General features: G+C 45.2%; 1 protein-coding gene across 1 annotated transcript in view; it reads left to right on the top strand.

Moving 5' to 3' along the window:
* XRN2 (5'-3' exoribonuclease 2) overlaps nucleotides 1-12,632 on the top strand; it is a 100,903-nt gene that overhangs the window by 10,175 nt on the left and 78,096 nt on the right. Inside the window, exons 2-3 of the mRNA XM_090051922.1 lie at nucleotides 6,660-6,787; nucleotides 6,866-6,977. Of these exons, the coding sequence (XP_089908048.1) occupies nucleotides 6,660-6,787; nucleotides 6,866-6,977 (240 nt within the window). The remainder of the gene's footprint in view (nucleotides 1-6,659; nucleotides 6,788-6,865; nucleotides 6,978-12,632) is intronic.

The raw sequence follows: 12,632 nt of genomic DNA, 5'->3' as shown, positions 1-12,632 counted from the left end.
TATAAGCCTTTGATATTCTCTGAATCAGTCAGCTATAGCAAGAGGTTTGATTGAAAGATCAAATAAAATACAAGACAATTTTGTCTTGTCCTGTTATCTAATAGAAGCCAGAATGAATACATTTTTTAAAGAGTAGCTCTTAGTTGACTTAGAATAATTTTATAAGACTTATAAAGCTTTGGTCAGAAGTATAGAAGGTAGTTGCAGCTGGTAGGCTTTGTCATTGTATCTGCTGTTAAAATAATATTTTTTATTTTATTCTCTGTATATTGCATAACATTTAATGTTCTTATTATATAATTAGTCAGATAATGAGAGAGTGATTTTGGCTGTTTGGGATGCATTGTAGAAAGGAGCACCTACAGGAGAACAAAGTGATCAGGAACAGCCAGTATGAATTCACCAAGAGCAAATCAGCCCTGTCCAACTTGATTTCCTTTTATCTTATGTTGACAGGCTTAACATATGATAGAGGTGCACCAGGGCATCAGCCCGATACCAGATCAGTACCAATATAAAGAAAATCTGCTGTATTTGGCCGATAAATGCTCATGTTGCACTCAGGCAGCCAGAACCAGTGCCAGCTGCGTGGAGAGCTGCCTCGGTTGTAGTGACAGGGGGGGAAGGAGGGAAGGGTGGGGGGGCAAGCAGATCAATGCCCCCTGCCCTGCGGTGAGGGAAGGGGCAGGGGCAGGTGCTGTTCAGCCCGGGTGGGCATGGGGGGGGCAGCTTCTTATACCTGGCGGGGTGAGTGTATCCCCAGACCTGTTCAGGGCAGGGTGGGCTGCAGACAGGGCTGTGTGGGGCTCTTCTCAGCAGGGGTTGGGCTCAGAGCAGGTGCTGGGAGGATGCTGCATCCACCCCAAATTTTGCTGCAGCTCAGCTCCCAGTGCTGCCGCTGCCAGCCACACAGCACAGCTCTGGCTCCTCCGGGCGTGTGGGTGGTGATGGATGCAGCATCTTCCCAGTGCCTCTGAGCCCACCCCCGCCAAGAAGAGCCTCAGCTACAGCCTGCCCTGCCCTTCTCCATGCAGATCCAGGGGCACATGCCTCTGCCCTCCCAGGGTGCAACCAGCAACAGGAGCTGCCTCCTGCCCCCACCCCATGGCTCCACCCTCCCCTTCCCAGCCTGGACAGTGCCTGCCCTTGCCCCCTCTCTCACCGCAGGGGGTGTTGATCTGCCTGCCCCATGCCCCTTCCCCCCCCCTTCCACCACAATGGACTGACCCGTCAGAAATTGGATCAGTATCGGCCGATACACCTCCTTAAATGTCGGCTATTGGTATTGGCCCCCAGCATCTCTATTGGTGAACTCCATATATAAATGCAGGGAGAGCAGTGGATGTGGTGGATTGTATTTTCACACATATCGGATGTCCCCAGATAAGACATGCACCTTGTTTTTTGGGAAAGCAGAATGAAGAAAAAGATTTTTCCATAATTTGGCTGCGTAGAGCAGGGACAGAGCCTGGCTTCAGCTTACTCACCCCCCTTTTTCTGTCATGCAAAAGTTAGTTGTAACCCTTTCATAGCTTACTTGTCAGCAGCTCTGCCAAAAGCTAAAGTTGTAGCTGCTAATAAAGACTGGGCAGATCTAGGACTTTGAAATAGCTAAAATAGTTTTCAGAGCTGTGAAATGGGGGAAGAAATAGCAAGATCAACTAAATTGCAAATGCTTCATTAGCACTGTAGGGAAAAGAATAGCTTGAGCAGTGGAGCATCAAGACGATTAAAAAGAAGCATAGGTCATTAACAGCTGTTGAGTAAAGAGCAATTAGCAGGAATCTGGTAGAATCTAATGAGAATGAAGTCAATTGGCTCCCTCAGCTGCCTGATTAGAAATGCCACTGCTGGTACTCTGAGCCCAAAATTAGCTTGCTTACTTAAGACATGCACCCCAATTTTAGAAAACTAATTTTTGGAGAAAAGGTAGGTGTGGTGTATCTGAGTAAATATGGTACCTTGATTTTTAACAAAGCTTTTGATCTTGTGTCAATGACATTTTTATTAATAGGTTAAGGAAATACAGACTAGACAAAAGTACTTCAATAGGGATGCATAACTTGTTGGATCATTCTGCTCAATGAATAGTCATCAGTGATTCAGTGTCTAGTTGAGAGGGCACGTGGGAGGACCTGGGTAACTATAGGCTAATCAGCCTAACCTCCATCCTAGGGAAAATCCTAGAAGAGTTCATCAAGGAGTCTATCTGTGATAAGCTTGCAGAAGGTAAGATTCTGAATGACAGTTATCATGGCTTTGTTGCCAGTAGGTCTTTTCTTACCAACCTCATCTCCCTTTATGACCAGGTAACTCACCACCTGGACATGACAGAGTAGGTTGATATTATATACCTAGACTTCCAAAAGGCCTTTGATCTAGTATCCCATAATGTCCTCATGAGAAAATTGGAGGATTGTGGGCTTAACTCAGATGGTCAGGTGGGTGAGAAACTGGCTGCAGGGTAGGACCCAGAAAGTCATAGTGAATGGCTCTGTGTCATCCTGGTGAGAAGTGGGCAGCAGTGTCCTGCAGGCATCAGTGCTTGGTCCAGTACTTTTCAACATCTTTATTAACGATTTGGATGTGGAGGTGGAGGTGAAGAGTTCACTGGCCAAGTTTGCGGACAGCACCAAGTTATGGGGAAACGTGGTCACACTTGAAGGCAGGCTGCAGTTACAGGTGGATGGACCTATACAGGCTAGCAAGTTGGGTGGATCGGAACCAGATGAAGTTCAGCATTAAGAAATGTAAAGTGCTCCACCTGGGGATGAGTGACCCCCAACACACCTACAGGCTTGCTGGCACCAAACTGAGTAGCACCACGAATGAAAGGGACCTGGGGGTAATAATAGACCACGGTATGAATATGAGCCGGCAGCGCGATGCTGCAGCCAATAGGGCAAATAATACTCTGGCATGCATCAATAGATGCATCTCCAGCAAAGTCAAGGAGGTGATTCTTCCGCTGTACTCGGCACTGGTGAGACTGCAGCTGGAGTACTGTGTCCAGTTCTGGGCACCACACTGTAACAAAGATGTGGACAAGCTTGAGAGAGTCCAAAAAAGAACCACCCATATGATCAGAGTTTTAAAAGGCAAGCCATACGAGGGAAGGATGATGGATCTGAGACTCTTCAGCCTGAGGAAAAGAAGGCTGAGAGGCGACCTGGTAGCTACACGAGGGGAGTACGTCAAGAGCTTGGTGATCAGCTGTTCACCAGAGCACCCAAGGGGAAAACCAGGAGTAATGGTCACAAACTCCTGGAAGATTAATTCAGGCTCAACATTAGGAAAAACTTCTTCACATTGAGGGTGTCCAGACCGTGGCATAAGTTCCCTCCAGAGGTGGTGCATTCACCTACACTGGAAATCTTCAAGAGGAGACTGGACAGTCACCTTGCTGGGGTCACTTGACCCCAGTTACCTTTCCTGCTTGGTGCAGGGGGCTGGACCTGATGATCTTCTGAGGTCCCTTCTAGCCTTACAATCTATGAATCCATGAATCTTGTGAGGTCCCTTCCAGCCCTACTTTCCTGTAATCGTATATATCAGACAGAGACCATTAGCTAAAACTGTATGATTTGATCAGATGGCAAAAGTCAAATGGCATAATTTACAATTTTCAGTATTTTATTTAAATAAAAATTATATTTGCTTAACAAGAGAACATGGGCAGGTAAGTTTGTGTTCATAAATATTGGAATCTCTATAGCACCTTCTGAACATGGTACTTGACCTGTTGGATGATCTTTTGTAATACCTCCATAATTGTTTTCTTTTTGAATCTGACCATTTGAGGAATGTCAAATCTTACCTAAAATCTTTGAAGTCTGGGCTGGGGTAGGCACTGCACAGTTGTGCGGAGTGCAGGACAGAGCTGCAAGCAGCTCATCTGGGGTGGTGGGGGGGAAAGTGGCTCCCACTGCTGCATAGGTGTGGGGGGGCATGTGCCCCCAAATCTGTGTGGAACAAGGGAGGGCTGCAGGCCGCTGCAAGCTAGGGCCAGGAGAGCACTGGGCTGTTCCCGGCAGGGGTGTTGGGCTGGGGTGGGCTAAGGGAGGTCTATATCAAATTCTGGATGGGTTGCAGCCCCTCCCATGCCCCACTCCCAGCCCTGCCACCAGCTGCCCCTCCCATAGCCCAAACCAGGGCCTGCCGGGAAAAGCCCAGCATAGCCCCGGCCCCAGCCTGTCCCATGTGCAGATCTGGGGGCACATGCCCCCCCAGGGTGCATGCAGTGGCAGAAGCCTCCCCTGTGCGCCCTGGATGAGGTCTTCCGCCTGGCTGTTCAGCCCCTGCCCGAGACCCACTTCCTCCTTCACTGTGGGGGTCTATGGGAGGGGCTGCAGCCACTTCAGAATTCTTCATAGCCCCCTTCTTCCAGCACCACTACTGCCCGTCCTGAGCCCAGCCTGGCCCAGCTCCTGCTGGGAAGAGCCCAGTACTGCCCCGTCCCTAGCCCGCAGCCGCAGCCTACCCTGCGCCACATGCAAATCCAGGGACATGTGTGCTCATGCCCTCCCAGGGCTGTGCATAGTGACTGGAGCTGGCCTGCCCGAGCTGCACGGCGTCTGCCTCGGCCCCAGCCGCACTCACTCCCCCACTGCTGGGGTAGCCCACCCTGCCCCATGCAGATCTGGGAGCACACAGCCCTCATGTTCCTGGGGTACATGTAGTAGCAGGAGCCACCCCCACTCCCACCCTCCCCTAATGAGCCACTCATGGCTCCATCCCATGCCCTGCTCTAGCTCTGCAGTGCCTGCCCCAGCCCCAGCCCCACTCCCTTACTACAGGGGTCTCAATCTGCCCCCCTCCCCTCCCCCGGGCTCTTAAAAACAAGAGAAAAATATGAAGGGGTACAGGAGCTGAAACTGAGTCAGAAGGGGTGCACTTATTTTAAAAGGTTGAAAACCCCCTGGGCCAAATTATTGGTCATATTGGGCCAATTTCTGATGCAGTCTATTTTCTTTATATTGGTACCAGTCCAATATTGGACCAATGTATCGGTGTGCCTCTATAGGTAACCATAGTGAAATTACTGCCTCTTCTCCTACACGCATTAGAGAATTAAGACCAAAGGATGAGTGAGAATGAGGCATGTAAATTATTATTTTCAGTTCCAGTGATGGCAAAATCCCGAAGCAAAGGCAGCAGGGTGGAGAGCCCCAGCCCACAGCAGGCAGCCTTCATCTGCCCTCCCCCCACTTGGCTCTGCTCCTGTTCAAAGTGTTCCTGCACTTAAAAACAGTGTTTGTGGCACTTGAACTAAAGCTCACTTGACAAGCTTTAGTTCAAGCACCCCCACCACCTTTTTTTAAGCGCCAGGACATGGATCCTCTGGACAAGCCTCCTCCCGTGGCTCTGTCCCATTCCCAGGGTCCCATTCACCATCCTGGCTGGTCAGTGCCCCAGCCCATCTCCCTCACTACTGGGGCCTCGCTCTAACCCCACACTCCTTTCCATCCACAGACTTACCTGGACAGCACTGCTTTCCAAGGTTATCGCATCAGTATTGCCCAATACACCTGGAGAATAATTGGCTATCGGTATCAGTAGAGAAAATCTGGCAGCAGGATGAAATTAAGAAATTGAGTTATAGAAGCTAGAAACTACTCTAATGAATAATGGGAATTTGAGTACTAGAGTTCATCCAGAAGACACTATGACTAATAATTAAAGTCTAAAGTGGTGGATACTTGCAGATGAATTCCTCAGCTGAGGTGGTTGTATGTTCAAAGGATATGTGCCTTAGATGTATGGTATCCACAAAGTATAATGCCACACATCTCTTTTCTTTTCCCCTAGAAAGTGGAAAGTGGCAAGTTTGGGGGGTGGAGTATGATATCTGTCTCTGTGCAAAAACAAAAGAAAGCTTGCTTCTTAAGGCGGTTCCTGGTGTTTCACGACCTGGACTACTATTTTATTTTCTCTGCTTTGGGAACCTAGTCTTCCGTTGTCCCTTCTGAGTTACTGGATATCTAGCATTATGAATATAAGTGATTTACTGTGCCCCAAAATCTAATAAGATAAATCGAAATATGGCACTTTTTTACTTTGACTAGTATAAAAAATGAGGGTGAGCAAAAATGTTCCGTAAGCCAAATATTTAACGTCAGTAAATAGATATTACATTACTTGATATTGATTTGTTTAAATGTGGTGGTTCATCCCTAACATAAAAAAAATAGAACAAAAATCACAAAACCTGGTGATTTGTAAGCGGCACATTTATAAGAAGCAGCAGTTGACAGGCTTTAAGATCTTATAGTTAATGAAATTTAGAGGGATTATATAAAGTCTTGCCATCACTACAAAATTTCCTTTTGCTTTTGTAGACAAGAGAAATGAGACTGTTTTAGAGAGCAGTGTTTTAATTCTGGCGAAGTATGGTAAAGCTTTTATTTCTTATCTGGGGGAACATATAACCACACAGAGTAGTGCTTGCTGGAGACCATTTTTAAATACAGCTATTTTTATAATGTAGGGATGGTTTATATATAATTAAATTGTAAGGGGACTTTAATAATTACACCTTATTTTGCTCTCTACCCTTAAAACCCCACATGTCCTTTGGGTCACATGCATGTCTCAAAGCCTTGTTGCCATTTCAATTTATATTTGAATAATGAAAGCTTTATTTTTTTCTGTGTTCACAGCCTAAAGAATGCAATGGAGTCAAAATTCCAGTTGATACTAGTAAACCTAATCCCAATGAGGTGGAGTTTGATAACCTGTACTTGGATATGAATGGCATTATTCATCCTTGTACACATCCCGAAGATAAGTAAGTGACTTTCTTATTTCAAAAACCACTTGTATTTTTCATGACTTGGGACACTAACCAAGGTGCCTTAAATTATAGACCAGCACCCAAAAATGAAGATGAAATGATGGTCGCAATTTTTGAGTATATCGACAGACTTTTTAACATCATAAGACCAAGGCGACTTCTCTATATGGCAATAGATGGGGTGGTAAGTACTGACTTATTTATTTTGTTCTAGTAGCTGACTATAAGCTAAGGTTGATTTTTTTTCCTGCTTTCGTAAACTTTGTTGGGTAAATTTTTCAGGTATATATAGTTGAGTTTATCATTCAATCATATACTCATCATCAAACAGTCAACACAGTTCATCTTGGAGAATGGCATAGAAACGTTAGCAAAGGTGGCTTTATTCCCAAATGTGTTGATATTGGGACTTTCTATTTTAGTGTCAGCATCTATTAAATTAGTTTACACAATGTACTACTAGGAAAAGATCAGAAAACTACAGAAATGCATACATTTACGCCTTAGCAACTAACTTAATAGTTTGGTGAAAGATTTCAAGTACTCGTGTATGAGTGTTACTTGATAGTTTCCTCCCAAATAGGCTGTACTTTAAAGGAGGTTGTTTTAAGCATTCAGACGCAACAGAATCATTGAAATGGTGCAACAGGAAATCAGCCTGGGTGGACACCGGTCTCTTCAATGAGTCGGAAACTCAAAAAATCCTACAAAAAGTGCAAACTTGCTCATATTTCTGGGGAAAAATACAAGATCGCATGGATGTGCAGGAAGAAAATTAGAAAGGCTGAGACATGATTTGAGAGGCAACTGACAAGTGATATAAGGCAATAGGAAAGGATTTTACAAGTATGTAAAAAGGAAGATCAAAGAAACCATAGCTCCCTTAGAGAATGTGCAAGGCAATCTAGTTATGGACGATGCAGAGAAGGCTGAAGTATTTAATGCCTCTTTTCACTTCAGCCTTCACAAGTGGGAATGGCAACCAGATGAAGAGTGCATTTGGCTGCAAAGATGGAGAAGGAGACAAAAAGCCTGGAGTAGTAGAAGAACAGGTTAGGGGCTGCTTAAAAAAGCTAGATGTTTTCAGTTAAGCAGGACTGAGTGGGATGCACCTTAGCATGCAAAAGGAGTGACTGAAGTAATTTCAGAACTGTTGGCTACAGAGGTGCTCCGATACATCCATCCAATATAAAGAAAATCGACTGGATCGGAAATCAGCCTGTTGTGACTAATAATTTGGCTGATAAATGCCCATGCATACATGCAGCTACAGTGCAGCATGCAGGCAGCAAGGAGCACAGCTTGGCAGCTTGGAGAGCTGCGCGCAACTGGTACGTCTGTTGTGGAAGGGGTAGGGGAAGGGAAGGGGCATAGGGGAGCAGATCGGTGCCCCCTGCGGTGAGGGAGGAACTGGGACTGGGTCAGGCGCTGCTCGGGCAGAGTGCAGGATGGAGCCGTGGCTCATCTGGGGGGGCGGGGTCCCACTGCTTAGCATACTCTGGAAGGGCATGGAGGGGGTTGGGGCTGTACCAGGCTCTTCCTAGCACGTTGGGGGGTGACAGGCAGCAGGGTGGCTATGAGGGGCCTACGGCAGCACCTACCCCAGCCCCACTCCCTCACCACAGGGACCGTGATGTGCCCCCCCATGCCGCTTCCTGCCCCCCTCCACTTCCACCCCAACAGACTTAAGCTGCATTCAGCTGTGTCGGAAATCACTTGGTATTAGCCAGTATGCCTCCTTAAAAATCAGCTATTGGTATCGGCCCCCAAAATCTCTGTTGGTGCACCCCTAGTTGGCTATCTTTGAGAACTCGTGGAGGTTGGATGAGGTCCTAGATCATTGGAAAAGAGCAAACATAGGGCTCCTAGATGCGTCATGTTCACAGAGCCTGCTCCAACGTGTTGGAAATCCAGTAAGTTAATAAAACACGTTCTATGACCTTTAGGTCAGAGTGCCCTGCCGCCATTTTTCAGTGCAGGACACTGATATACATGACTCATGGGCGCTTTTAATTAGCATGGCTTGCTAATTAAAGTGCCCAGCATTGTGTCCCACCACACATGTTAAAATGCTCATAATGTCCATCTTCAAGAAGGGGGGAAAAGGAAGATCCAGGAAATTATAAACTAGTCGGGCTTACCTTGATACCTGGAAGGATGGTGGAACAGGTCCTGAAGTAATTCATTGTGAAGCACCTACAGGGGAAAACAAGATCACTTGGAATAGCCAGCCTGGATTTACTGGAAGCAAGTCATGTCTGACCAACTTGATTGACTTCTGTGACGAGGTGACAGACTTTGTGGCTGTGTAGAGAGCAGTGGGTTTGATATACCTTGCCTTTAGCATTGTCTTCTATGACACTATCATTAGCTGCCTGAGGGAATGCAGACAAGATTAATATATAATTGGTTGGATTATTGTGCTCAATGAGCATTCATCAATTGCTCAATATCCAGTTGGGAAGAGGTAGCAAGTGAGGTTCCCCAAAAGTCTGCCCTGGGTTCCAAATCCATATTGCTCCAAATCTTCATTAATTATTTGCAAGATGGGATTGAGTGCATGTTTAGCAAATCTGCAGATGACACCAAGTTGGGTGGAGTTGCTGGCATTCTGGAGAGCAGAGCTAGGATCCAGAAGGACCTGGATAGATTGGAGAGATGGTCCACGTTCAACCAGATGAGGTTTACCAAGGACAATTGCAAAGTCCTGTAGTTGGGACAGAAAAACTGGATGTACAAATACAGACTGGGCAATGACTGGCTAGGCTACAATAGTGCAGAGGAAGAGCTGGGGCTTACAGGACCTTAAGCTGAATATGAGCCAGCATTGTGGCCTTGTTAAACATGCATGCGTGCCAACAGCATAATATGGAGTTGTAGTAACAGCATTGTCACTCACAAATCAGGGGAAGTGATTCTTCTGTTCTGTTCAGCTCAGGTGAGGCCTTACCTGGAGTACTACATCCAGTTTTGAGCCCTGCACTTTGGGAAGGATGTGGACAGTTTGGAAAGAGTCTAGTGGAGAGTGAAAAAATTATTAGAAGCCTGGGAGACATGATTTATGAGGAAAGGCTGAAAACACTAATATTATTTAGTCTGGAGAAGAGAAGACTGAGAGGGATTTCATAATAGTGTTCAGATACCTTGAAGGTGATTACAGAGAGGATGGAGGTGGTCTTGTGATCGTAGGGCACAGGACAAGGAGCATTGGCCTCAAGCTGCAGGAGAGGAAATTAGGTTGGAGATAAGGAATTTATGGACTGTGAAGGAGCTGAAGGATTGGACCAGGCTACCTACAGAGTTGTGGAATCTCTGAGACTGGAAACTTTCCAGGGTAAACTAGACAGTCACTTGTTCTTTCTGGCCTTACTCTTGCATACACAACTCTGGGGAAAAAAAGCTTCATTAGCTTTGCTGAAGATCAAGGCAACGAATCCAATGTTACATTTTTACCTGTGTTTACTTGTGTGCCACTGTACCTTTCCACCAAAAATCAGCTCTTTGAAATTGAGGTGCATATCTTATGGGGGACCATCTCGGGTTTTTTTTCTTTGCTTGACTAGAAGCATGGAGGTTACTGCTGCAAGATGGCTGCCATGCTTCTCCCTCTGGCATCCTCGGGGAGGGAAGGTGTGGCGTTTGCTCTTAAGAGTAAGAGCTTCATCGTTAACTTCCCACAGCAACAGCCACTGTATTCAGGATCCCCAGCAATTAGCATTCAGCCATGACTGAAAAAAACTTTTTTTCCTTATTTTGCCTTCCCAAAACAAGGTGCACATCTTATTTGGGAGGTGTATGATACACAAGAAGTTATGGTAATCTGATTATGTGACCTTAAAAAACAGTATTGGAATTGGTTGAACAGACTCCCAGTAGGACTGTTGTGTTCCTCGTGCAATGATTTTTACCCAAATTACAGGGGAAGAATCTTAAGATTTTTTGCTTTATAAAGGATATGTGCTCAAGTTTTGTTGAGAATTTACTAAAGATTTTTTTAGGAGAATCTGCCACATTTTACCATTTACATTATATTTCAAAAAACAATAGTGAATATCTGAGACTATAGAATTGATTGTAAAGAGAGTTCATGTTAAAAATGTGTTTCCCTGCTTACATAGCATTTGTAAGTTTTGTTTATGGTGCCAGGGGAGTTTTAAATCCTTAAAGTATTTTCATTTCTGTAACTTGGATGCCACTAACACACACCACTAGGTTTCCTTACTGAGGCAGGCGCCTGGCAGCCAGTTGAAAAGGTTATCTTCAGTCACTTCCTCCTTTTAATAGCTTTTTATTTTGCTAGCAGATGCTGTATGCCAAATCAGCTTTGTCTGTAGTTTAGTGGTTAACTCCTCTGATCCATGCATTATTAGACAGTAATTAGAAGGGTGAAAAAAATTTAGAGGAGGAGATCTCTCTCTCTATATAGTGAATTCTTCATATGTGTTAAGAGTCAGCAGGAATCTCAGCAAACACATGGGTTGTTTTTGTTGACAGTGTGGAAACTCAAATCTGGTTAGGGTTATTTCCCATTCTTTAATGAAAAGGAGAGAGCAAAGATCTAAAAAAAACCCCCAAAACCCAACAATAGAGTGTGCGAGAGTAAGACATAAAAGAAAGGAAAGTGCCAGTTGGCTACAAAAGGTTCAAAGGTCCACCCACGCCTTCCAGCCCTTTGGACGGCTGTGGTTAAGACATACCAGTTTCCGTACCCAGAAGCATGTAAGGGAGTGAAGTAGCTAGCCTTTGACTCCCTTGCCTCCAGGCCACTGCCGCCACACTCCATTCCCAGTAGCCCCTGCGGTGCCATGTCAGGAGGTCCTGTTGGTGGCCAATTTAGGGCTGCAGCAAAAAAAGGTTGGGAACCACTGCTCTAGACAGTTGGCAAAGACTGAGTGGGACTGATAACAAGGATTAGTGGGGGCGAATGAAGTCTGCTTGATACAAGGCTAGTCATTGTTTCTAGGTAATTTCAAACTGCAAAATTCTCATTCTAACAGCAACACCTCAGTGTTCAGAATCTGTAAGTTTACTAGATGTAGATATATGTGCCTAAAAGACAAACATAGCCTAACCCTGTGATTCTGTGGTTCTAGTCAGTGCAACTTGTAGATGTGCCAGGTTTCTGACATTTTAGTAAGAGGCATAATTATTTTCTTTAGAATGTTGAACGAAACATCTCCATGAATGTGTTCATGCTTTTCTCAGGAATAAAAAAGGGATTCTTTTCTTAGTTGCTTTCATAACAGATGCTCCTAAAAAGAATGGAGATAACGGAAAGATAAAAATTATGGCTTTCATTGGAAAAGGAGAGTAAGTCTCTTCAGTTTTGTAGATTGTGTAAAAATACTTTCTCTGTCGAAAGGAGAAGTGGACAGAGATCCAAAAAAGGATGGAAATGCAGTTCTGAATGTTTAAGGTAAAATTGGATAGGAGCTTCCTGACTGTTAAGTGCTGTTTGAGACTAAGTGAAAAAAATGACCATATTGGGGAGTACATGGGAGGGGATTTTAGCTTTACTAGTTTCCCTTCTTGGCACTTCATGACCTGAAACCAGTTCAAATAAGAATTCTAGGACTGGTATCAGTATGAGCATTCTTCTGTGGGTAGATGTATTAGAGTTGGCTTGTCCTTTCGTGAAGAAATGGTGACATCTCTCCATTTATTCAAGTCCAAGGTGACGATTATTTGTTATTTAATATGGTGCGGGTGGAAAACCCCTTGGATTTGAATACAAGAAGGGGGGGCAGGCAGCAGCTGTACCTCTGGCCCTGATCCCAACTCAGGCTTGAGGTTGGAGTTGGAGTCCCAGCCACTGTCTCTTCTCCCCAACCCGGCTGCC

The sequence above is a fragment of the Crocodylus siamensis genome, chromosome 1 (assembly GCF_052110815.1).
Source record: "Crocodylus siamensis isolate JL-2025a chromosome 1, ASM5211081v1, whole genome shotgun sequence".
NCBI classification, from domain to species: domain Eukaryota; kingdom Metazoa; phylum Chordata; order Crocodylia; family Crocodylidae; genus Crocodylus; species Crocodylus siamensis.
This window is presented reverse-complemented; position numbering and strand designations above follow the sequence as displayed.